The following is a 21,639-nucleotide window of genomic DNA, read 5'->3' on the forward strand; positions in this document are numbered from 1 at the left end:
TTTAACATAGGGAAGAAAAGAAAGAAAAGGAAGAAGAAAATCCAAACTAAAGATGGGGGAACTGGCTCTGCTTTATAGGCGTTCGACAATCCAGTTGTGTGCGCCCCACCAGGGCAACCAGCCCTATGACCCCTGTACAATAAAAGTGGAGCAACACCCGTGCACATAAAAGTGGGTCCCGACCCCTGTGACACAAAAAGTGGGTCGCACCCTGGTCGACTAAAAGTGGGTCCACAAACCCTAACCCGAAAGTGGACCCAACTTCAAATCACACAAAAAGTGGGTCAACATGGATCAGCCCAAAGATGATCCAACGTCGGGTCCACGACCCGTAACATTCGTCATCATAAATGTCGGGTACGACAAGGGCAAGGACTTCTTCCCGGAGGCCGCCGAGATCCAGCTCGAAGCGGGCAGCCTGAGTGGCCATGTGACGGGTTGTCTAAGTACGGAGAAAACTCATAGTTAGGTCCAATGCTGTTTATTATCTTTAACATAGGGAAGAAAAGAAAGAAAATGTCATGAATAGCTATCCTGACACTGCTCATGCTAAGGGTTATGCATGAGACCTACCCCACTCTTCTTTTCCACAACGCCGAAGGTCGGCGACCTATGAAGATGCGCTTATGGCACAGGTTGGTCTGTGTAGATCGTGAGTTGATCAACGGATATGAGGTTGTCGTGGGATGTGCTGAGCACGGGTGCTCTGATAGACGTTGTTCTGCTGCTGCGGAGTTTTCTTGTTGCAATTGCCATTGCGTGCTTAGGTGGGGGTTGTTATCTGGTTCGATTGTTACGAACCTGTTACGTCTTGTTTACACGAGACTTATCTTTTGTTCGTAGTTAGATGTTGATTGTTTCTAGCTTGGGAAGACAGAGTTTTGTCAGGAGCGCCGACAACATAAATATCGTCGTCTCCTGCCCTGAGTTGATCAGGTTTACTCTTGTTCTCCAAGCTTAACAATCACATGCACTTGCTTACCTTCTTCTTCTTCTTTATACCATTCTGTTCTTGCTTTCTTTGCAGTTCAACCTTTCTTCTTCTTTGAAGTGTGTGATTGTTCCTCCTCCTTCCTCTTTGTGCCGCTCTATTCTCAGAATAGCCATCTAAGTTGTGTGTTGCCTCTTCATCTCAACCGACCATACGTCTTAGCACTCTGTCTAACTGACGTCTTCCTCCACAGGCCCGACTGTCCACCTCAGGAACCTATCATTGTCCCGAGTCGTTGGCTGTACCCGGAACCCTAATCCTTTCTTCGGGCCCTATCCGTAATATTTTGTTAAGCTTCATTTGAAGACCCGACGCTATTACAACTTTGGCTCTCTTTGGCACTTTTTTCTCTCCTCATTTATTTTTCCCTCTCTATTACGTTTCAACTCGCAATGGCCCTCACTCGCGAAATGATCGAGCATCTCAATACGTTCCTCCTGTCGATTCCTGACCGAACTCCTGAGAACTGGCATCTCGGTGCCCTTCCTAGGGAGTTCAGTGCTGAGATCAAAATGGCTATTGTGGCGGCTTACATGTCTGGTCTGCGCACCGACGATGGTGCCCCGCCCATCCCCGTTGGCTCTGTTCCTGATGCGGCTCAGGTTTACTGGGCTGCGTTCCAGGCTGGCGCTGAAGCCCGCTTCAACTCCCTTGAGTCTCTTCCCCGAGTCAAACGGGAAGAGGATGCCGATCCGTTGAAAGAGGCCGACAAGCATCTTGATGTCGTGCCCTATGATGGCAATCAGCAAGGCTTCCAGGCGTTCCAGAGGCAACTTGCGGTCAAATTTGCTGCTGCACCCAAGCACCACCGCACGGAGCAGCGCAAGCTGATGACTGCCTTCTCCTACCTTAGAGATGGCGCTCTGGATTGGGCCATGCCTCGGATGGACCCGGCCACTGGACACATGAACTTTGAAACGTACGACGATTTTATGAAATCGTTAGCTGAGGCTTTCGATGACCCTGACTGGCGCATGACTGCGACCCAGCAGATCTTCGACTTAAAGCAGACAGGTACTTGTACTGCCTATCACTCTGCTTTTACAACGCTGTTGAAGAAACTCGGTTGGGCCGACGCTGATTTCACCATTGCACTATTTCAGCGAGGCCTCAAGCCCCACATACAGGACGCTCTGGCTTGGAACACCTATCCTGCCCCTAAGGGAACGCTTGATCAGTTCGCTAATTTCTGCAACACGCTGGACAATACGATCAACAACCGAACCCGGGGAAACAACGGGAAAATCCAACCGCCTCCTGGTGTGGTCCCCTTTCAGCAAGATTCTCGTTCGAGAAATGCTGGCGCCCAAAAAGCTGTCCCCAACACCAAGCCAGCTAAGGGTACCTCTGCAGGTCCCGATGCCAACGGTCTACCCTTCCGTAAGACTGCTGACGGCAAAATGGCAAAGGGTGTTTGTTGGAAGTGTGGCGCAAAGGACCACATGCTAAAGGCTTGCCCCAAAAACAACCTTGCTCTTCGCGCAGCTACTGTGTCATGAATAGCCATCCTGACACTGCTCATGCTAAGGGTTATGCATGAGACCTACCCCACTCTTCTTTTCCACAACGCCGAAGGTCGGCGACCTATGAAGATGCGCTTATGGCACAGGTTGGTCTGTGTAGATCGTGAGTTGATCAACGGATATGAGGTTGTCGTGGGATGTGCTGAGCACGGGTGCTCTGATAGACGTTGTTCTGCTGCTGCGGAGTTTTCTTGTTGCAATTGCCATTGCGTGCTTAGGTGGGGGTTGTTATCTGGTTCGATTGTTACGAACCTGTTACGTCTTGTTTACACGAGACTTATCTTTTGTTCATAGTTAGATGTTGATTGTTTCTAGCTTGGGAAGACAGAGTTTTGTCAGGAGCGCCGACAACATAAATATCGTCGTCTCCTGCCCTGAGTTGATCAGGTTTACTCTTGTTCTCCAAGCTTAACAATCACATGCACTTGCTTACCTTCTTCTTCTTCTTTATACCATTCTGTTCTTGCTTTCTTTGCAGTTCAACCTTTCTTCTTCTTTGAAGTGTGTGATTGTTCCTCCTCCTTCCTCTTTGTGCCGCTCTATTCTCAGAATAGCCATCTAAGTTGTGTGTTGCCTCTTCATCTCAACCGACCATACGTCTTAGCACTCTGTCTAACTGACGTCTTCCTCCACAGGCCCGACTGTCCACCTCAGGAACCTATCATTGTCCCGAGTCGTTGGCTGTACCCGGAACCCTAATCCTTTCTTCGGGCCCTATCCGTAATATACTGTCCCTTCTCCCTCCACTTCTACCCGGGCTCCCTCGACGGCCCCTGCGCCTGATGCGTCAAAAAACTAGAAGGGCTACCGACCCATTCCCCTCTGGTCCTGGCTAGCCCTGACGCTGCTGATGAGGGTCTCTTGAGAATCAGCACTTGTTCTCTTGATAATGCTATCGATTATGGTAACTCTCCCCCTCTGGTTATTCCTGTGACAGTGAATAATTCCATTGAGGCCTACGCTATGGTGGATTCGGGATCAACAACTTGTTTTGTGGATTCTGAATTTATAGCAAGGCATCAGATTCCTACTGTTCTCAAGGCCAGAGCCGAGTCGCTCCATGTTGTTGATGGTAGTGAAACTGCTGCGGGTAAAGTGACCCACCAAGTTCCTTTGTCCCTCTCTTTTCCTAATTATTCAGAAACTTTGGTTTTTCAAATCACGAAGCTTGGGGGCTACCACATCATCCTGGGGAAATGCTGGCTCGACGCCCATAACCCGGAAATTTCTTGGCCTTCCAATACGCTCAAGATATCGGTTACTTCTACCGCCGATGGCAATGCTGTGGCAGCTTCTGATTCTTCTTCTTCTTCTTCTTCTGTTTCGACTGCTTCTACTGATTCTGGCGCTTCGTTTGATTTTTCTTATACAAAAAACGACAAAAATATTGCTTCTACCGCTGGCAGTCAGATTGAGGGATCTGCTCCTGCTTCAGCCACTTCACCCCTTCCTTCTTTTATTGCACAATCGTCAGCTGTGTCTTGTTCCTGTGTGACGGTGTCGTCTCAGGCTTTGCATCGCTTTGCCAAAGCTGAGAAACTACAGATTTATCGTGTCACCGCTCAGGAAGTCCTGGATTATCTCAATCAGGAGGACCTAACTCCGGAACAAGAGCATGCACGGCTCCTTGAACGCATCCCGAAGAAATACCATGACCTACTTCCTCTGTTCTCTCGAGAAGGTGCTGATCAACTACCACCTCACCGGGACATTGATCATGCGATTAACTTCGTTCCCGATGCGAAATACTCCAAGGCCCCGCTGTACGATATGACTCCACTCGAGTTGCAGGCTGTCAAAAAATATCTAGATGGCATGCTTGCTAAAGGCTTTATTTCCTCTTCCTCTTCGCCGCTGGCTTCCCCGATTCTTTTTGCTAGGAAGCCAGGCAGTTTACGATTCTGTGTTGATTTCCGAGCCGTCAATGATATCACCATCAAAGACGTAACTCCTCTGCCTCGGATCAATGAATCACTGCGCACGGCGGCTACGGGAAACATTTTTACAAAGCTGGATCTGAGAGCTGCGTACCACTTGATTCGCATCAAGAAAGGTGATGAATACAAGACAGCTTTCAGAACTCGATATGGCATTTTTGAGTACAATGTGATGCCGTTTGGGCTCACCAATGCTCCTGCCACGTGTCAGAAATATGTCAGCGAGGTCTTGTCGGAGTATTTGGACATATTCTGTGTCTGTTACTTGGATGATATCCTGGTGTTCTCTCTGAACCAAGAGGAACATGATGTTCATGTGCGCAAAGTCCTGCTAAAATTAGCGCAGGCCAGTCTGTTTGTCAAGGGTGAAAAATGCGAATTCGACAAGACTGAAACTACCTTTGTTGGCTTTGTTATTTCAGCCGATGCTCTGAAGATGGACCCCGCTAAAGTTGCGGCTGTCCGTGAGTGGGAGGCTCCCCGAACTGTTAAGGGAGTCCAGTCCTTTTTGGGTTTTGCCAATTTCTATAGGAGGTTCATCCGTGACTTCTCTAGAATCTGCACACCTCTCTTCGAGTTGACTAAAAAGACGCAATCTTTTGTCTGGTCCTCTGAATGTGAGGCAGCATTTCACACCCTGAAGGACCTTTTCTGCTCTGAACCTATCCTCAAGCACTTTGATTACCTGTTGGACACTGTTATTGAAACAGACGCGTCTGACCGTGTAATATCTGCCGTCATGTCTCAATACCACCCGACTGACAAGGGGCTTCTACTACACCCCGTGGCCTATTTCTCTCAAAAAATGAATCCTGCCCAGTGTAACTACGGCGTAGGTGACAAGGAGTTGTTAGCCATTGTGGAGTCTCTAAAGTCGTGGCGATTCATGGTTGAAAGTCTGGAAAAACCTGTTCTGGTATTGACGGACCATCGGAATTTAGCCGTTCTTAAGCAAATTCCGGCCATGAACAGACGGCAAGCGAGGTGGGCTATGGAACTGAGCGAGTACCGTTATGTCATCACTTATAGGCCTGGCTCCTTGAATTCTAGAGCTGATGCCCTGACCAGACGCTACGAAGACCTCGTTTCTTCTTCTTCTGAGGAGGATAAAGAGCTGTGTGCTCCTATTATTCCCCCTGAAAATTTTATTGGTACCATGTCTTTGGTAGACGAGGTAAAAATCGCGCTATCCACGGACAAGTGGGCTCTTGATGTTATTTCTGCTCTTCGAGGCCAGTCGACCAAACCTCCAGATGTGGACCTCAGTGTCTGCAGGCTTGACAATGACGGTCTTTTGTTTGTCAACGACCTTCTATATTTGCCGAACGAGGATCTACGAGTTCGTGCATTGAAGAATTGTCATGATATTATGCCTAGCGGACACCCTGGACAAAAGAACACTTTTGAACTTCTTGTTCGGGAATACTGGTGGCCCGGGATGCGTCGTGATGTCATCCGGTACATCCGAAATTGTGAGGTCTGCCAACGGATCAAGTCCGCGCGACATAGTCCCTACGGTCTACTGAAACCTCTGACCATTCCGCAAGCTCGGTGGACATCTGTGTCCCTTGATTTTATCACCGGCTTGCCGGTCTCCAATTCTTTTGACATGATTCTCGTTGTCGTCGATAGGCTTAGCAAAATGGCTCACTTTATACCTTGCGATTCCTCGCTGGATGCTGCAGGTTTTGCTAAGCTCTATTTGTCAGCAGTGTATAGGCTCCACGGTCTGCCATTGGACATTGTGTCCGACAGGGGTAGTCTGTTTACGTCGGCTTTTTCCAAGGCTTTAGCCAAACTGTTGGGCATAAAGCAAAATCTGAGTACTGCGTTCCACCCTCAGACCGATGGTCAGACTGAGCGTGTGAACTCTATTTTGGAGCAATACCTGCGGGGTTACACCAACTATAGACAGGACAATTGGGCTGATCTTTTGCCCTTGGCGGAGTTCTCTTACAATGACTCCGAGTCCAGTTCTACTATGCTGACGCCCTTCTTTGCGAACCACGGGTTTCACCCCAGAAGTGGGCGTGAGTCGCTCCCAGTCTCTGTGGAAAAAGGCCCGTTGCGGAACTTTGTTAAAGAGCTTGACAACATTTGTCAGTTTTTAAAGACTGAAATTACGTGGAGCCGTGAGCGGATGACCGAGTACGCGAATCGACACAAATCTTCCGCCCCTCTCCTTCGAGAAGGGGACTTAGTGTGGCTTTTGAGTAGAAATATTCGAACTACTCGTCCTTCAAAGAAGTTGGACTTCAAGAAGCTTGGCCCATTTAAGATTCTACGGAAGGTGTCTTCGCATGCCTACGAGTTGGCACTCCCTGCCACTATGAAGGTTCATCCCGTCTTCCACGTTTGTCTGCTGGAACCATGTGCGTCGGATCCTCTTCCTGGCCAGAAGAACCCTCCTCCTCCTCCCGTCATAGTAGATGGCGAGGAAGAATTTGTGGTCAAGGAAATTATAGGCGTGTCTTCGCGTGGCCCTCTGCAATATCAAGTAGTTTGGGAGGGCTATGAACATGATGGACCCTCCTGGGAACCTCTGGACCATTTAGCCAATGCACCTGAGAAGGTTGCAGAATTCTACAAGAGGATGCCTAACGCCAGACGATCTTAGTACTGCTGTGGAAATCAGTCATAAAAAGGGGGGCTACTGTCATGAATAGCTATCCTGACACTGCTCATGCTAAGGGTTATGCATGAGACCTACCCCACTCTTCTTTTCCACAACGCCGAAGGTCGGCGACCTATGAAGATGCGCTTATGGCACAGGTTGGTCTGTGTAGATCGTGAGTTGATCAACGGATATGAGGTTGTCGTGGGATGTGCTGAGCACGGGTGCTCTGATAGACGTTGTTCTGCTGCTGCGGAGTTTTCTTGTTGCAATTGCCATTGCGTGCTTAGGTGGGGGTTGTTATCTGGTTCGATTGTTACGAACCTGTTACGTCTTGTTTACACGAGACTTATCTTTTGTTCGTAGTTAGATGTTGATTGTTTCTAGCTTGGGAAGACAGAGTTTTGTCAGGAGCGCCGACAACATAAATATCGTCGTCTCCTGCCCTGAGTTGATCAGGTTTACTCTTGTTCTCCAAGCTTAACAATCACATGCACTTGCTTACCTTCTTCTTCTTCTTTATACCATTCTGTTCTTGCTTTCTTTGCAGTTCAACCTTTCTTCTTCTTTGAAGTGTGTGATTGTTCCTCCTCCTTCCTCTTTGTGCCGCTCTATTCTCAGAATAGCCATCTAAGTTGTGTGTTGCCTCTTCATCTCAACCGACCATACGTCTTAGCACTCTGTCTAACTGACGTCTTCCTCCACAGGCCCGACTGTCCACCTCAGGAACCTATCATTGTCCCGAGTCGTTGGCTGTACCCGGAACCCTAATCCTTTCTTCGGGCCCTATCCGTAATAGAAAAGGAAGAAGAAAATCTAAACTAAAGATGGGGGAACTGGCTCTGCTTTATAGGCATTCAGGAATCCAGTTGTGTGGGCCCCACCAGGGCAACCAGCCCTATGACCCCTGTACAATAAAAGTGGGGCATCATCCCTGTACACAAAAGTGTGTCCCGACCCACTTGACACAAAAAGTGGGTCGCACCCTGGTCGACTAAAAGTGGGTCCACAAACCCTAACCCGAAAGTGGACCCAACTTCAAATCACACAAAAAGTGGGTCAACATGGATCAGCCCAAAGATGATCCAACATCGGGTCCACGACCCGTAACATTACCCCCCTCCTCTCATCCGTGTGCGGGGGCCTGTCATAGCGCCAGTCTGTGGCTCTCCAACGTCATCCTCATCTCCAAACTCGGCTTCGAAAGTCTCCAGTGCTTCCGTCTCCTCAAAGTCGGCTCGCGGTCTCCAGTCTGGCTCTGCATACCCTGCCCATTTGACAAGTACCTCTCTGCGGTAGCCTCTTCCTACGCGTCTCCGGCGGCTTCTCAAGATTCGCTCGACCAAGTGTAACGATCTATGGATCGAGGTAGGCTCAGGCTCCGCCCTCACCGCCGTTTACACCGCCGTCCACACCGCCTTGCACACCGCCGTTACTCACCGCCTGCCAAACCCGTGTGCACACCGTCGTTGTCAAGGGTACGCGTCATACCTCTACCGCGCGTATATAGATAGTGTTGTTTCCGCCCGTTTTCTTGTACATTAGTCTTTTCTCTTTATCTGTTTCTTAATTTATTTCTGCTGTTCTAAAAGCGTTCTCCTTTAGACCGTAAAGCCTTACACCAAGTATTCAGGCTCTCCATATTCGTTCTCTTCGAGCGCGGGGGGTTGCGTGTCGTCGGTCTTTTGGGAGGGGAGTGGATTCCCGGCTGCTCTCTTGATCAGGTCGACATGGAACTTCGGGTAGATATTCGTAGGCACATCAAGCTCGACAACGTGGGGAGATACGACTTTCGTCACTCGGTATTTGGCGTTGACCCACGACATTTTCTTGGAAATCTGGGGTGTCGAAATGTTCTTTAGCTTGAGCCACACTAGGTCGCCTACTTCGAAACGCTCTTGGCTGCTGCGTGACTTGTTGGCCTGATTCTCCATTTCTTGCTGTCGTGACGCCATGGCGGCTTGTGCCAACTCCCAGCCTTCACGGAATCTCTCAACGAATCTCTCGGCGTCTTGCTGTTCCAGTGTCTTCGGCGACTCTTCCGGTTGGACTTGCTCGATCGTGTTCACATGGTAGCCGTGGGTGAGGAAAAACGGGCTCACCCCCATGGACGTATTGCGGTTGTTGATGGCTAACATTGCGGCAGGCAACAGTTCCGGCCAGTCGTACTGGGAATAGGTAACGAACGCTCTCATGTACGCCAACACTTCCTGGTTCATCCGTTCCGTGGCTCCGTCTGTCTGGGGATGGAATCCCGTGGATAGTCTTCTCTCGATGCTGGTTAAACGACATAGGCTGCTCCAAAATTCGCTCGTCCAGTTGGTTCCTCTGTCTGACGTAAGGGCGTGTGGGAAGCCGTGATACTTCCAGTGACATTGCAAGAATCTCTCGGCGCAATGTGTCGCGGTCATTGTTGTCATCGCTTCAAGGGTCACAGCTCCTGTCAACCTGTCGACAATCACCATCAGGTATCTCGGGTCGCCGGGCTTCCGTGCCGGCAGTTCAGTCATGAAATCGATTCCCAGCTCTGAATGTGGTCTTTCCGGTATCGGCAGTGGTCGCAGTAGTCCTTTCTTCCGTTCTCGCCAAACTTTGGATCTTCCGCACACGTCGCAGTTCGCACAGAAGCGACGTACATCTCTCGAAATACCGGGCCAGAAGAAGTCGCGTGATAGAATGGCAAGCGTGCCGTCTCGTCCCGGGTGGCCAGTAACGTGTGAATCATGTGTACTCTGAATCAACGCTGTCCGTAGGGGCTCCCAGTCTGGTATAAAAAGCTTCTGTCGATATACAAGGGCGCCTCGGTTGTCGAATTCACATTCGGCTATGGATATAGCCACCTTCTTGGTCAGTGTCGGGGGAAAACTTCTCTCTGCGGTCGCTAGAGCCTTGTACATTTCGTGGAAATCGCTGTCCTTCGTCTTTGCTTCGTCCCACAGGCGCTGTAAATCTTGCTGCGAAAATATCTGGTCTCCGTGGGGGACAATGTCGGTTCTCTGAACGATCTCCGCCGGGGACAGAGCTACTGTCGTTGCTTCGGGAAGCCAGTGATCCTTGACTAGCTTCATGATTCGAGATTTGAGTCGCTCATCATCCTCGCCCTGGGGGGTGTCCTGCTCTCGTCGACTCAACGCATCGGGCTTTCCGTTCTTGACTCCTGCTCGAAACTCCAGTTGGAAATCATACTCTGAAAGTGTCTGTGACCACCGAACCTGTCTCTCCGATAGCTTGCGCGTTGTCATGAAATATTGAAGATTCCTGTGGTCGGTAAGAATCTTAAACGGGGCTCCAAGACTCTTTAGTTCGCCTCTCCATTCTTCAAGACACTTTATGACAGCCAACAACTCTTTATCATGGATCTCGTAGTTGACTTCGGCGGGGCTCAGCTTCTTTGAGAAAAATGCAACGGGGCGGAGGCTTCCAGTCTCGTCGACCTGCGACAGCGTACCTCCCAGTGCCCATCCTGAGCAGTCGCACTCTACTATTGTAGGCCGTTCTTCATCCCACATTGCTAGCACGGGGGCTCTCATGAAGTCGTTCTTCAGCTTCTCAAAGGCTTGATCTTCTGTCTTGCTCCACTTCCACGGCTCTTCTTTCTTCGTAAGTCGAACTAGCGGCGCTGCAACTTCGCTGAATAACGGGATAAATTGGCGGTAAAAATTCGCAAAGCCAAGAAAACTGCGGACGCTTTTCACATTCGTCGGAGGCTGCCACTCGCGGATTGCAGCCACTTTAGCGGGATCAACTTTTATCCCCTCTCCGGCCTGGATGATAAAGCCCAGGTACTTCGTCTCGGTCACTGCAAACTCGCACTTGTTCAGGTCTAAACGTAGACCAGCATCGCCCAATCTCTCCAACACAAGGTTCACTTTTCTCATGTGGTCCTTGTGACTTCCGTCGGTGTAAATTAGTACATCGTCAAGGTACGCGGAACAAAAGTCGTCCAAATAGTCGCGGAGCGTGCTGTTGATGTATCGTTGAAACGTGGCGGGTGCTCCGGATAGTCCAAAGGGCGTAACTAGCCACTCGTATAGGCCGAACCTGGTCCGGAAAGCGGTTTTCCATTCGTCGCCTTCTGTGATTCGTATCTTGTGAAACGCGGCGCGGACATCGACCTTGGTAAAATAGCGTGCCTTGGCTAGCGCTCTCAGAGTTTCACTGATTAGCGGCAGCGGGTAACGATCTTTCTCGGTTATGTCGTTCAGTGCTCGATAGTCCACGCAGAATCGCAGACCGCCTCCGGGTTTCCGAACAAACAGGACAGGGGCGCCTCCGGGGGAGCTGCTAGCGCGAATCCATCCCTTGTCTAAGTGGTCTGCGAGCGTCTTGCGCAGAACCAATAATTCATCTCTCGACATGTTGTACAGGGGGCCCCATGGGACCTCTTTGTCTCGTCCTTGTTCGTCTTTCTTCATCTTTATAGCGTGGTCGATGCCTGGTCGGTTGGGCGGTAAATCTCCTTCGCCATCGTCTAGGAAAATCGGTGCTAAATGCTTGAGTTCCTGCGGGAGTCTCTCGGAAATCTGTTCTCTTGTGAGGCGGGCTTTCACTTCGAGGGCCTTGTTGATGTCTTGAATGGAGGCCGAAAACACTTGTAGCTTCTGTTTGCTCTTCCTTCCTCGTCGAATCTCTGCGGCAAAAACTGCTGCCATCACCATGCTTGCTTTGGGGGCGCCAGCGTGCGCTTCACGCCAGCCTTTCTCTCGGACAATAAGTCGGTCTCCTTGATCCTTGAAGGTAATCATTCGCTCTTTCGCGGAGTACACGACGTCGTTCTTCTCCATCCAGGGCTTTCCCAGGATCATGTCGTAGGCTAAATTCGGTATCACGTAACCGTAGACTCTCTCTTTGCGACCGTCGATATCAATGTCGCACACTGCAATTTCTGAAATCCATCTCTTCTTCGTGTCGTTTTCTGCAAGTAGTAGCTCTCTTCTCTTCACGGGGATACGCTGGAGACCCCGTCGCTTGACTAAACCTTCGTCAAATGCTGATGTTACCAAGCATCCAGTGTCGAGCAGTGCGTCACAATAAAAGAAGTTGTTGACGAAAGTCTCGATCAAAAACGGTGTGGAATGCATGTGGTTGACTGCATCAGCATGGACGATGTTGGTGCCGGTTCTCTTCTTGCGTCTTCTCTTCTTTAAACTCAGGGGCCGAAATTCGTCTGGGTCTACTCTTGTGTCCGCATCGTGTGGAACACTCTCGATAATCTCGTCCATCGGCTCTGAAACTTCTGGAATCGTTGTATGGTTCACTCTCGCTGGTCGACGACTCGGGGCAAACTTCGGGCAGTCAAGAGACCGGTGGCCCGTGGCAAGGCAACGGAAACAGGCGTTGCCAGACTTTGCTTTCTCTTTTTCATCTGCAGATCTCCAAGGTGCACGGGGTTTGACGGGACGGGTGCGTTGGCATTCATTGCTCGGGAGCGGCGTGTGGAAGGCGTTGACACTCATTGTCACGTGTTCTTCATCATTGTCGGGGTGCGGTTGCTGGTCCACGACGCTCGGGGTTACAACTTTGGCGGACATTGTTTCTGCTTTCGTCTGGCTGTACCACGTCAAAGTCTTCGACGGGTCCTTGGAACTATATCCTGGTAGCGCTTCCACTCGTCCCGCTACTCTCTTTACTTTCTCAACCCATCTTGGGTAGTCGTCGTTGGGGAGGTTTTTGACTGTGAGGTATACCTGAAGTGTCGAGTTTATGGCGGAGTTCAGGTGTAAAATCTTAACGCGGTCGGGCCAGTCCAAACCTCCACATAAGCCAACTTGGTGCTCGAAATCTTGTAGGAAAGACACAAAACTCTGGTGACTTCCCATCTGTATAGCGCAGAGCTTCTGGCCTGCCTTCTGGATCGCGTCCTTGTCTTCAAACTGGTCGTTGATGTGCTGAAGAAAACTCTTCCAATCCCAATTGTGTATGGCGCCATCGGTGAACCATTGTTCTACTCTCGCTTGTTGCTCAGCGTGAATACTCATGAAAATGCTGAGACAAATTGCTTGGGAAGACCCGATGACGTGAGCTGCGATTTGCGCGCGGACCTTCAACTGTTTAAAATATCTGGGGAAGGACAAAAGCTTTCCATCCCACTCTGGCCACGGTGCGTTGTAGCGGTGGTTAATCATCGGTTGTGAAGGTGGTAGGGCAAGTGCAGGCGCGGGAGGAGCCGGGGCTTGTAGTTTCGCGTGGTTCTGTAGTATCATCTGGACTATTGCGAGTTGCTGAGGCGTAAATACCTCTAATCCTGGGGTATTGGTGGGCTGCTCCTGTTGGGAGTCGCGGGGTAGCCCGGACAGAACATCTTCTGACTTGTCGTTCATCGTTAAAGTATGCTATCTCACGGCCTGAATGCGAGTCTTAGCTTCTTTCGTCACGTGCGGAACGTGGTATTCTTCGCTTAAGAACCTTGACACTTATGCAAGGTCGGCGGACTTCGGGTGGTGGGGGGACGGGAAGCTTCCTCACAGGCTTCTAAGAGAACATAAGGGGTAATGAAGCTTCCTCACAAGCTTCTAAGACAACAAGGGGTCATGAAGCTTCCTAACAAGCTTCTAAGATAACAAGGGGTAGTGAAGCTTCCTCACAAGCTTCTAAGATAAAAAAAATGTGATGTTAAAGATAATATGTGACGGGTTGTCTAAGTACGGAGAAAACTCATAGTTAGGTCCAATGCTGTTTATTATCTTTAACATAGGGAAGAAAAGAAAGAAAAGGAAGAAGAAAATCCAAACTAAAGATGGGGGAACTGGCTCTGCTTTATAGGCGTTCGACAATCCAGTTGTGTGCGCCCCACCAGGGCAACCAGCCCTATGACCCCTGTACAATAAAAGTGGAGCAACACCCGTGCACATAAAAGTGGGTCCCGACCCCTGTGACACAAAAAGTGGGTCGCACCCTGGTCGACTAAAAGTGGGTCCACAAACCCTAACCCGAAAGTGGACCCAACTTCAAATCACACAAAAAGTGGGTCAACATGGATCAGCCCAAAGATGATCCAACGTCGGGTCCACGACCCGTAACAAACCTTTTAATGACCAACCTTCTTCTGTGGCCTGTTACGGGTCGTGGACCCGATGTTGGATCATCTTTGGGCTGATCCATGTTGACCCACTTTTTGTGTGATTTGAAGTTGGGTCCACTTTCGGGTTAGGGTTTGTCGACCCACTTTTATTCGACCAGGGGTCGGGACCCACTTTTATGTGCACGGATGTTGCCCCACTTTTATTGTACAGGGGTCATAGGGCTGGTTGCCCTGGTGGGGCCCACACAACTGGATTCCTGAATGCCTATAAAGCAGAGCCAGTTCCCCCATCTTTAGTTTGGATTTTCTTCTTCCTTTTCTTTCTTTTCTTCCCTATGTTAAAGATAATAAACAGCATTGGACCTAACTATGAGTTTTCTCCGTACTTAGACAACCCGTCACATATTATCTTTAACATCACATTTTTTTTATCTTAGAAGCTTGTGAGGAAGCTTCACTACCCCTTGTTATCTTAGAAGCTTGTTAGGAAGCTTCATGACCCCTTGTTGTCTTAGAAGCTTGTGAGGAAGCTTCCCGTCCCCCCACCACCCGAAGTCCGCCGACCTTGCATAAGTGTCAAGGTTCTTAAGCGAAGAATACCACGTTCCGCACGTGACGAAAGAAGCTAAGACTCGCATTCAGGCCGTGAGATAGCATACTTTAACGATGAACGACAAGTCAGAAGATGTTCTGTCCGGGCTACCCCGCGACTCCCAACAGGAGCAGCCCACCAATGCCCCAGGATTAGAGGTATTTACGCCTCAGCAACTCGCAATAGTCCAGATGATACTACAGAACCACGCGAAACTACAAGCCCCGGCTCCTCCCGCGCCTGCACTTGCCCTACCACCTTCACAACCGATGATTAACCACCGCTACAACGCACCGTGGCCAGAGTGGGATGGAAAGCTTTTGTCCTTCCCCAGATATTTTAAACAGTTGAAGGTCCGCGCGCAAATCGCAGCTCACGTCATCGGGTCTTCCCAAGCAATTTGTCTCAGCATTTTCATGAGTATTCACGCTGAGCAACAAGCGAGAGTAGAACAATGGTTCACCGATGGCGCCATACACAATTGGGATTGGAAGAGTTTTCTTCAGCACATCAACGACCAGTTTGAAGACAAGGACGCGATCCAGAAGGCAGGCCAGAAGCTCTGCGCTATACAGATGGGAAGTCACCAGAGTTTTGTGTCTTTCCTACAAGATTTCGAGCACCAAGTTGGCTTATGTGGAGGTTTGGACTGGCCCGACCGCGTTAAGATTTTACACCTGAACTCCGCCATAAACTCGACACTTCAGGTATACCTCACAGTCAAAAACCTCCCCAACGACGACTACCCAAGATGGGTTGAGAAAGTAAAGAGAGTAGCGGGACGAGTGGAAGCGCTACCAGGATATAGTTCCAAGGACCCGTCGAAGACTTTGACGTGGTACAGCCAGACGAAAGCAGAAACAATGTCCGCCAAAGTTGTAACCCCGAGCGTCGTGGACCAGCAACCGCACCCCGACAATGATGAAGAACACGTGACAATGAGTGTCAACGCCTTCCACACGCCGCTCCCGAGCAATGAATGCCAACGCACCCGTCCCGTCAAACCCCGTGCACCTTGGAGATCTGCAGATGAAAAAGAGAAAGCAAAGTCTGGCAACGCCTGTTTCCGTTGCCTTGCCACGGGCCACCGGTCTCTTGACTGCCCGAAGTTTGCCCCGAGTCGTCGACCAGCGAGAGTGAACCATACAACGATTCCAGAAGTTTCAGAGCCGATGGACGAGATTATCGAGAGTGTTCCACACGATGCGGACACAAGAGTAGACCCAGACGAATTTCGGCCCCTGAGTTTAAAGAAGAGAAGACGCAAGAAGAGAACCGGCACCAACATCGTCCATGCTGATGCAGTCAACCACATGCATTCCACACCGTTTTTGATCGAGACTTTCGTCAACAACTTCTTTTATTGTGACGCACTGCTCGACACTGGATGCTTGGTAACATCAGCATTTGACGAAGGTTTAGTCAAGCGACGGGGTCTCCAGCGTATCCCCGTGAAGAGAAGAGAGCTACTACTTGCAGAAAACGACACGAAGAAGAGATGGATTTCAGAAATTGCAGTGTGCGACATTGATATCGACGGTCGCAAAGAGAGAGTCTACGGTTACGTGATACCGAATTTAGCCTACGACATGATCCTGGGAAAGCCCTGGATGGAGAAGAACGACGTCGTGTACTCCGCGAAAGAGCGAATGATTACCTTCAAGGATCAAGGAGACCGACTTATTGTCCGAGAGAAAGGCTGGCGTGAAGCGCACGCTGGCGCCCCCAAAGCAAGCATGGTGATGGCAGCAGTTTTTGCCGCAGAGATTCGACGAGGAAGGAAGAGCAAACAGAAGCTACAAGTGTTTTCGGCCTCCATTCAAGACATCAACAAGGCCCTCGAAGTGAAAGCCCGCCTCACAAGAGAACAGATTTCCGAGAGACTCCCGCAGGAACTCAAGCATTTAGCACCGATTTTCCTAGACGATGGCGAAGGAGATTTACCGCCCAACCGACCAGGCATCGACCACGCTATAAAGATGAAGAAAGACGAACAAGGACGAGACAAAGAGGTCCCATGGGGCCCCCTGTACAACATGTCGAGAGATGAATTATTGGTTCTGCGCAAGACGCTCGCAGACCACTTAGACAAGGGATGGATTCGCGCTAGCAGCTCCCCCGGAGGCGCCCCTGTCCTGTTTGTTCGGAAACCCGGAGGCGGTCTGCGATTCTGCGTGGACTATCGAGCACTGAACGACATAACCGAGAAAGATCGTTACCCGCTGCCGCTAATCAGTGAAACTCTGAGAGCGCTAGCCAAGGCACGCTATTTTACCAAGGTCGATGTCCGCGCCGCGTTTCACAAGATACGAATCACAGAAGGCGACGAATGGAAAACCGCTTTCCGGACCAGGTTCGGCCTATACGAGTGGCTAGTTACGCCCTTTGGACTATCCGGAGCACCCGCCACGTTTCAACGATACATCAACAGCACGCTCCGCGACTATTTGGACGACTTTTGTTCCGCGTACCTTGACGATGTACTAATTTACACCGACGGAAGTCACAAGGACCACATGAGAAAAGTGAACCTTGTGTTGGAGAGATTGGGCGATGCTGGTCTACGTTTAGACCTGTCATGAATAGCTATCCTGACACTGCTCATGCTAAGGGTTATGCATGAGACCTACCCCACTCTTCTTTTCCACAACGCCGAAGGTCGGCGACTGTCATGAATAGCTATCCTGACACTGCTCATGCTAAGGGTTATGCATGAGACCTACCCCACTCTTCTTTTCCACAACGCCGAAGGTCGGCGACCTATGAAGATGCGCTTATGGCACAGGTTGGTCTGTGTAGATCGTGAGTTGATCAACGGATATGAGGTTGTCGTGGGATGTGCTGAGCACGGGTGCTCTGATAGACGTTGTTCTGCTGCTGCGGAGTTTTCTTGTTGCAATTGCCATTGCGTGCTTAGGTGGGGGTTGTTATCTGGTTCGATTGTTACGAACCTGTTACGTCTTGTTTACACGAGACTTATCTTTTGTTCGTAGTTAGATGTTGATTGTTTCTAGCTTGGGAAGACAGAGTTTTGTCAGGAGCGCCGACAACATAAATATCGTCGTCTCCTGCCCTGAGTTGATCAGGTTTACTCTTGTTCTCCAAGCTTAACAATCACATGCACTTGCTTACCTTCTTCTTCTTCTTTATACCATTCTGTTCTTGCTTTCTTTGCAGTTCAACCTTTCTTCTTCTTTGAAGTGTGTGATTGTTCCTCCTCCTTCCTCTTTGTGCCGCTCTATTCTCAGAATAGCCATCTAAGTTGTGTGTTGCCTCTTCATCTCAACCGACCATACGTCTTAGCACTCTGTCTAACTGACGTCTTCCTCCACAGGCCCGACTGTCCACCTCAGGAACCTATCATTGTCCCGAGTCGTTGGCTGTACCCGGAACCCTAATCCTTTCTTCGGGCCCTATCCGTAATATTTTGTTAAGCTTCATTTGAAGACCCGACGCTATTACAACTTTGGCTCTCTTTGGCACTTTTTTCTCTCCTCATTTATTTTTCCCTCTCTATTACGTTTCAACTCGCAATGGCCCTCACTCGCGAAATGATCGAGCATCTCAATACGTTCCTCCTGTCGATTCCTGACCGAACTCCTGAGAACTGGCATCTCGGTGCCCTTCCTAGGGAGTTCAGTGCTGAGATCAAAATGGCTATTGTGGCGGCTTACATGTCTGGTCTGCGCACCGACGATGGTGCCCCGCCCATCCCCGTTGGCTCTGTTCCTGATGCGGCTCAGGTTTACTGGGCTGCGTTCCAGGCTGGCGCTGAAGCCCGCTTCAACTCCCTTGAGTCTCTTCCCCGAGTCAAACGGGAAGAGGATGCCGATCCGTTGAAAGAGGCCGACAAGCATCTTGATGTCGTGCCCTATGATGGCAATCAGCAAGGCTTCCAGGCGTTCCAGAGGCAACTTGCGGTCAAATTTGCTGCTGCACCCAAGCACCACCGCACGGAGCAGCGCAAGCTGATGACTGCCTTCTCCTACCTTAGAGATGGCGCTCTGGATTGGGCCATGCCTCGGATGGACCCGGCCACTGGACACATGAACTTTGAAACGTACGACGATTTTATGAAATCGTTAGCTGAGGCTTTCGATGACCCTGACTGGCGCATGACTGCGACCCAGCAGATCTTCGACTTAAAGCAGACAGGTACTTGTACTGCCTATCACTCTGCTTTTACAACGCTGTTGAAGAAACTCGGTTGGGCCGACGCTGATTTCACCATTGCACTATTTCAGCGAGGCCTCAAGCCCCACATACAGGACGCTCTGGCTTGGAACACCTATCCTGCCCCTAAGGGAACGCTTGATCAGTTCGCTAATTTCTGCAACACGCTGGACAATACGATCAACAACCGAACCCGGGGAAACAACGGGAAAATCCAACCGCCTCCTGGTGTGGTCCCCTTTCAGCAAGATTCTCGTTCGAGAAATGCTGGCGCCCAAAAAGCTGTCCCCAACACCAAGCCAGCTAAGGGTACCTCTGCAGGTCCCGATGCCAACGGTCTACCCTTCCGTAAGACTGCTGACGGCAAAATGGCAAAGGGTGTTTGTTGGAAGTGTGGCGCAAAGGACCACATGCTAAAGGCTTGCCCCAAAAACAACCTTGCTCTTCGCGCAGCTACTGTCCCTTCTCCCTCCACGTCTACCCGGGCTCCCTCGACGGCCCCTGCGCCTGATGCGTCAAAAAACTAGAAGGGCTACCGACCCATTCCCCTCTGGTCCTGGCTAGCCCTGACGCTGCTGATGAGGGTCTCTTGAGAATCAGCACTTGTTCTCTTGATAATGCTATTGTCATGAATAGCCATCCTGACACTGCTCATGCTAAGGGTTATGCATGAGACCTACCCCACTCTTCTTTTCCACAACGCCGAAGGTCGGCGACCTATGAAGATGCGCTTATGGCACAGGTTGGTCTGTGTAGATCGTGAGTTGATCAACGGATATGAGGTTGTCGTGGGATGTGCTGAGCACGGGTGCTCTGATAGACGTTGTTCTGCTGCTGCGGAGTTTTCTTGTTGCAATTGCCATTGCGTGCTTAGGTGGGGGTTGTTATCTGGTTCGATTGTTACGAACCTGTTACGTCTTGTTTACACGAGACTTATCTTTTGTTCATAGTTAGATGTTGATTGTTTCTAGCTTGGGAAGACAGAGTTTTGTCAGGAGCGCCGACAACATAAATATCGTCGTCTCCTGCCCTGAGTTGATCAGGTTTACTCTTGTTCTCCAAGCTTAACAATCACATGCACTTGCTTACCTTCTTCTTCTTCTTTATACCATTCTGTTCTTGCTTTCTTTGCAGTTCAACCTTTCTTCTTCTTTGAAGTGTGTGATTGTTCCTCCTCCTTCCTCTTTGTGCCGCTCTATTCTCAGAATAGCCATCTAAGTTGTGTGTTGCCTCTTCATCTCAACCGACCATACGTCTTAGCACTCTGTCTAACTGACGTCTTCCTCCACAGGCCCGACTGTCCACCTCAGGAACCTATCATTGTCCCGAGTCGTTGGCTGTACCCGGAACCCTAATCCTTTCTTCGGGCCCTATCCGTAATATTTTGTTAAGCTTCATTTGAAGACCCGACGCTATTACAACTTTGGCTCTCTTTGGCACTTTTTTCTCTCCTCATTTATTTTTCCCTCTCTATTACGTTTCAACTCGCAATGGCCCTCACTCGCGAAATGATCGAGCATCTCAATACGTTCCTCCTGTCGATTCCTGACCGAACTCCTGAGAACTGGCATCTCGGTGCCCTTCCTAGGGAGTTCAGTGCTGAGATCAAAATGGCTATTGTGGCGGCTTACATGTCTGGTCTGCGCACCGACGATGGTGCCCCGCCCATCCCCGTTGGCTCTGTTCCTGATGCGGCTCAGGTTTACTGGGCTGCGTTCCAGGCTGGCGCTGAAGCCCGCTTCAACTCCCTTGAGTCTCTTCCCCGAGTCAAACGGGAAGAGGATGCCGATCCGTTGAAAGAGGCCGACAAGCATCTTGATGTCGTGCCCTATGATGGCAATCAGCAAGGCTTCCAGGCGTTCCAGAGGCAACTTGCGGTCAAATTTGCTGCTGCACCCAAGCACCACCGCACGGAGCAGCGCAAGCTGATGACTGCCTTCTCCTACCTTAGAGATGGCGCTCTGGATTGGGCCATGCCTCGGATGGACCCGGCCACTGGACACATGAACTTTGAAACGTACGACGATTTTATGAAATCGTTAGCTGAGGCTTTCGATGACCCTGACTGGCGCATGACTGCGACCCAGCAGATCTTCGACTTAAAGCAGACAGGTACTTGTACTGCCTATCACTCTGCTTTTACAACGCTGTTGAAGAAACTCGGTTGGGCCGACGCTGATTTCACCATTGCACTATTTCAGCGAGGCCTCAAGCCCCACATACAGGACGCTCTGGCTTGGAACACCTATCCTGCCCCTAAGGGAACGCTTGATCAGTTCGCTAATTTCTGCAACACGCTGGACAATACGATCAACAACCGAACCCGGGGAAACAACGGGAAAATCCAACCGCCTCCTGGTGTGGTCCCCTTTCAGCAAGATTCTCGTTCGAGAAATGCTGGCGCCCAAAAAGCTGTCCCCAACACCAAGCCAGCTAAGGGTACCTCTGCAGGTCCCGATGCCAACGGTCTACCCTTCCGTAAGACTGCTGACGGCAAAATGGCAAAGGGTGTTTGTTGGAAGTGTGGCGCAAAGGACCACATGCTAAAGGCTTGCCCCAAAAACAACCTTGCTCTTCGCGCAGCTACTGTCCCTTCTCCCTCCACTTCTACCCGGGCTCCCTCGACGGCCCCTGCGCCTGATGCGTCAAAAAACTAGAAGGGCTACCGACCCATTCCCCTCTGGTCCTGGCTAGCCCTGACGCTGCTGATGAGGGTCTCTTGAGAATCAGCACTTGTTCTCTTGATAATGCTATCGATTATGGTAACTCTCCCCCTCTGGTTATTCCT

General features: G+C 50.3%; 6 protein-coding genes across 6 annotated transcripts; 5 read left to right on the plus strand and 1 right to left on the minus strand.

Annotated features, from left to right (window-relative positions):
• Positions 1-1,383: 1,383 nt before the first annotated feature.
• BROUX77_006312 (uncharacterized protein) lies at positions 1,384-2,490 on the plus strand (the record flags this gene model as incomplete). The annotated part of the gene is made up of 1 exon (XM_073751283.1): positions 1,384-2,490. One exon carries the CDS (start codon positions 1,384-1,386, stop codon positions 2,488-2,490), a length of 1,107 nt encoding a protein of 368 aa, XP_073603381.1.
• Positions 2,491-3,477: 987 nt separating this feature from the next.
• BROUX77_006313 (uncharacterized protein) lies at positions 3,478-7,068 on the plus strand (the record flags this gene model as incomplete). The annotated part of the gene is made up of 1 exon (XM_073751284.1): positions 3,478-7,068. One exon carries the CDS (start codon positions 3,478-3,480, stop codon positions 7,066-7,068), a length of 3,591 nt encoding a protein of 1,196 aa, XP_073603382.1.
• A 1,613-nt stretch (positions 7,069-8,681) lies between these two features.
• On the minus strand, positions 8,682-13,190 carry BROUX77_006314 (uncharacterized protein; the record flags this gene model as incomplete). The annotated part of the gene is made up of 1 exon (XM_073751285.1): positions 8,682-13,190. The coding sequence occupies one exon, from the start codon at positions 13,188-13,190 to the stop codon at positions 8,682-8,684; it is 4,509 nt and encodes a 1,502-aa protein (XP_073603383.1).
• Positions 13,191-14,752: 1,562 nt separating this feature from the next.
• Positions 14,753-17,260, plus strand: BROUX77_006315 (uncharacterized protein; the record flags this gene model as incomplete). Its single annotated transcript, XM_073751286.1, has 1 exon — positions 14,753-17,260. The coding sequence occupies one exon, from the start codon at positions 14,753-14,755 to the stop codon at positions 17,258-17,260; it is 2,508 nt and encodes an 835-aa protein (XP_073603384.1).
• Positions 17,261-18,211: 951 nt separating this feature from the next.
• BROUX77_006316 (uncharacterized protein) lies at positions 18,212-19,378 on the plus strand (the record flags this gene model as incomplete). The annotated part of the gene is made up of 1 exon (XM_073751288.1): positions 18,212-19,378. One exon carries the CDS (start codon positions 18,212-18,214, stop codon positions 19,376-19,378), a length of 1,167 nt encoding a protein of 388 aa, XP_073603385.1.
• A 963-nt stretch (positions 19,379-20,341) lies between these two features.
• On the plus strand, positions 20,342-21,508 carry BROUX77_006317 (uncharacterized protein; the record flags this gene model as incomplete). Its single annotated transcript, XM_073751289.1, has 1 exon — positions 20,342-21,508. One exon carries the CDS (start codon positions 20,342-20,344, stop codon positions 21,506-21,508), a length of 1,167 nt encoding a protein of 388 aa, XP_073603386.1.
• Between the last annotated feature and the right edge of the window lie 131 nt (positions 21,509-21,639).

Source organism: Berkeleyomyces rouxiae, assembly GCF_048999995.1.
Source record: "Berkeleyomyces rouxiae strain 22BRR77 chromosome Unknown BrBRR77_ptg000008l, whole genome shotgun sequence".
In the NCBI taxonomy this organism is placed as follows: domain Eukaryota; kingdom Fungi; phylum Ascomycota; class Sordariomycetes; order Microascales; family Ceratocystidaceae; genus Berkeleyomyces; species Berkeleyomyces rouxiae.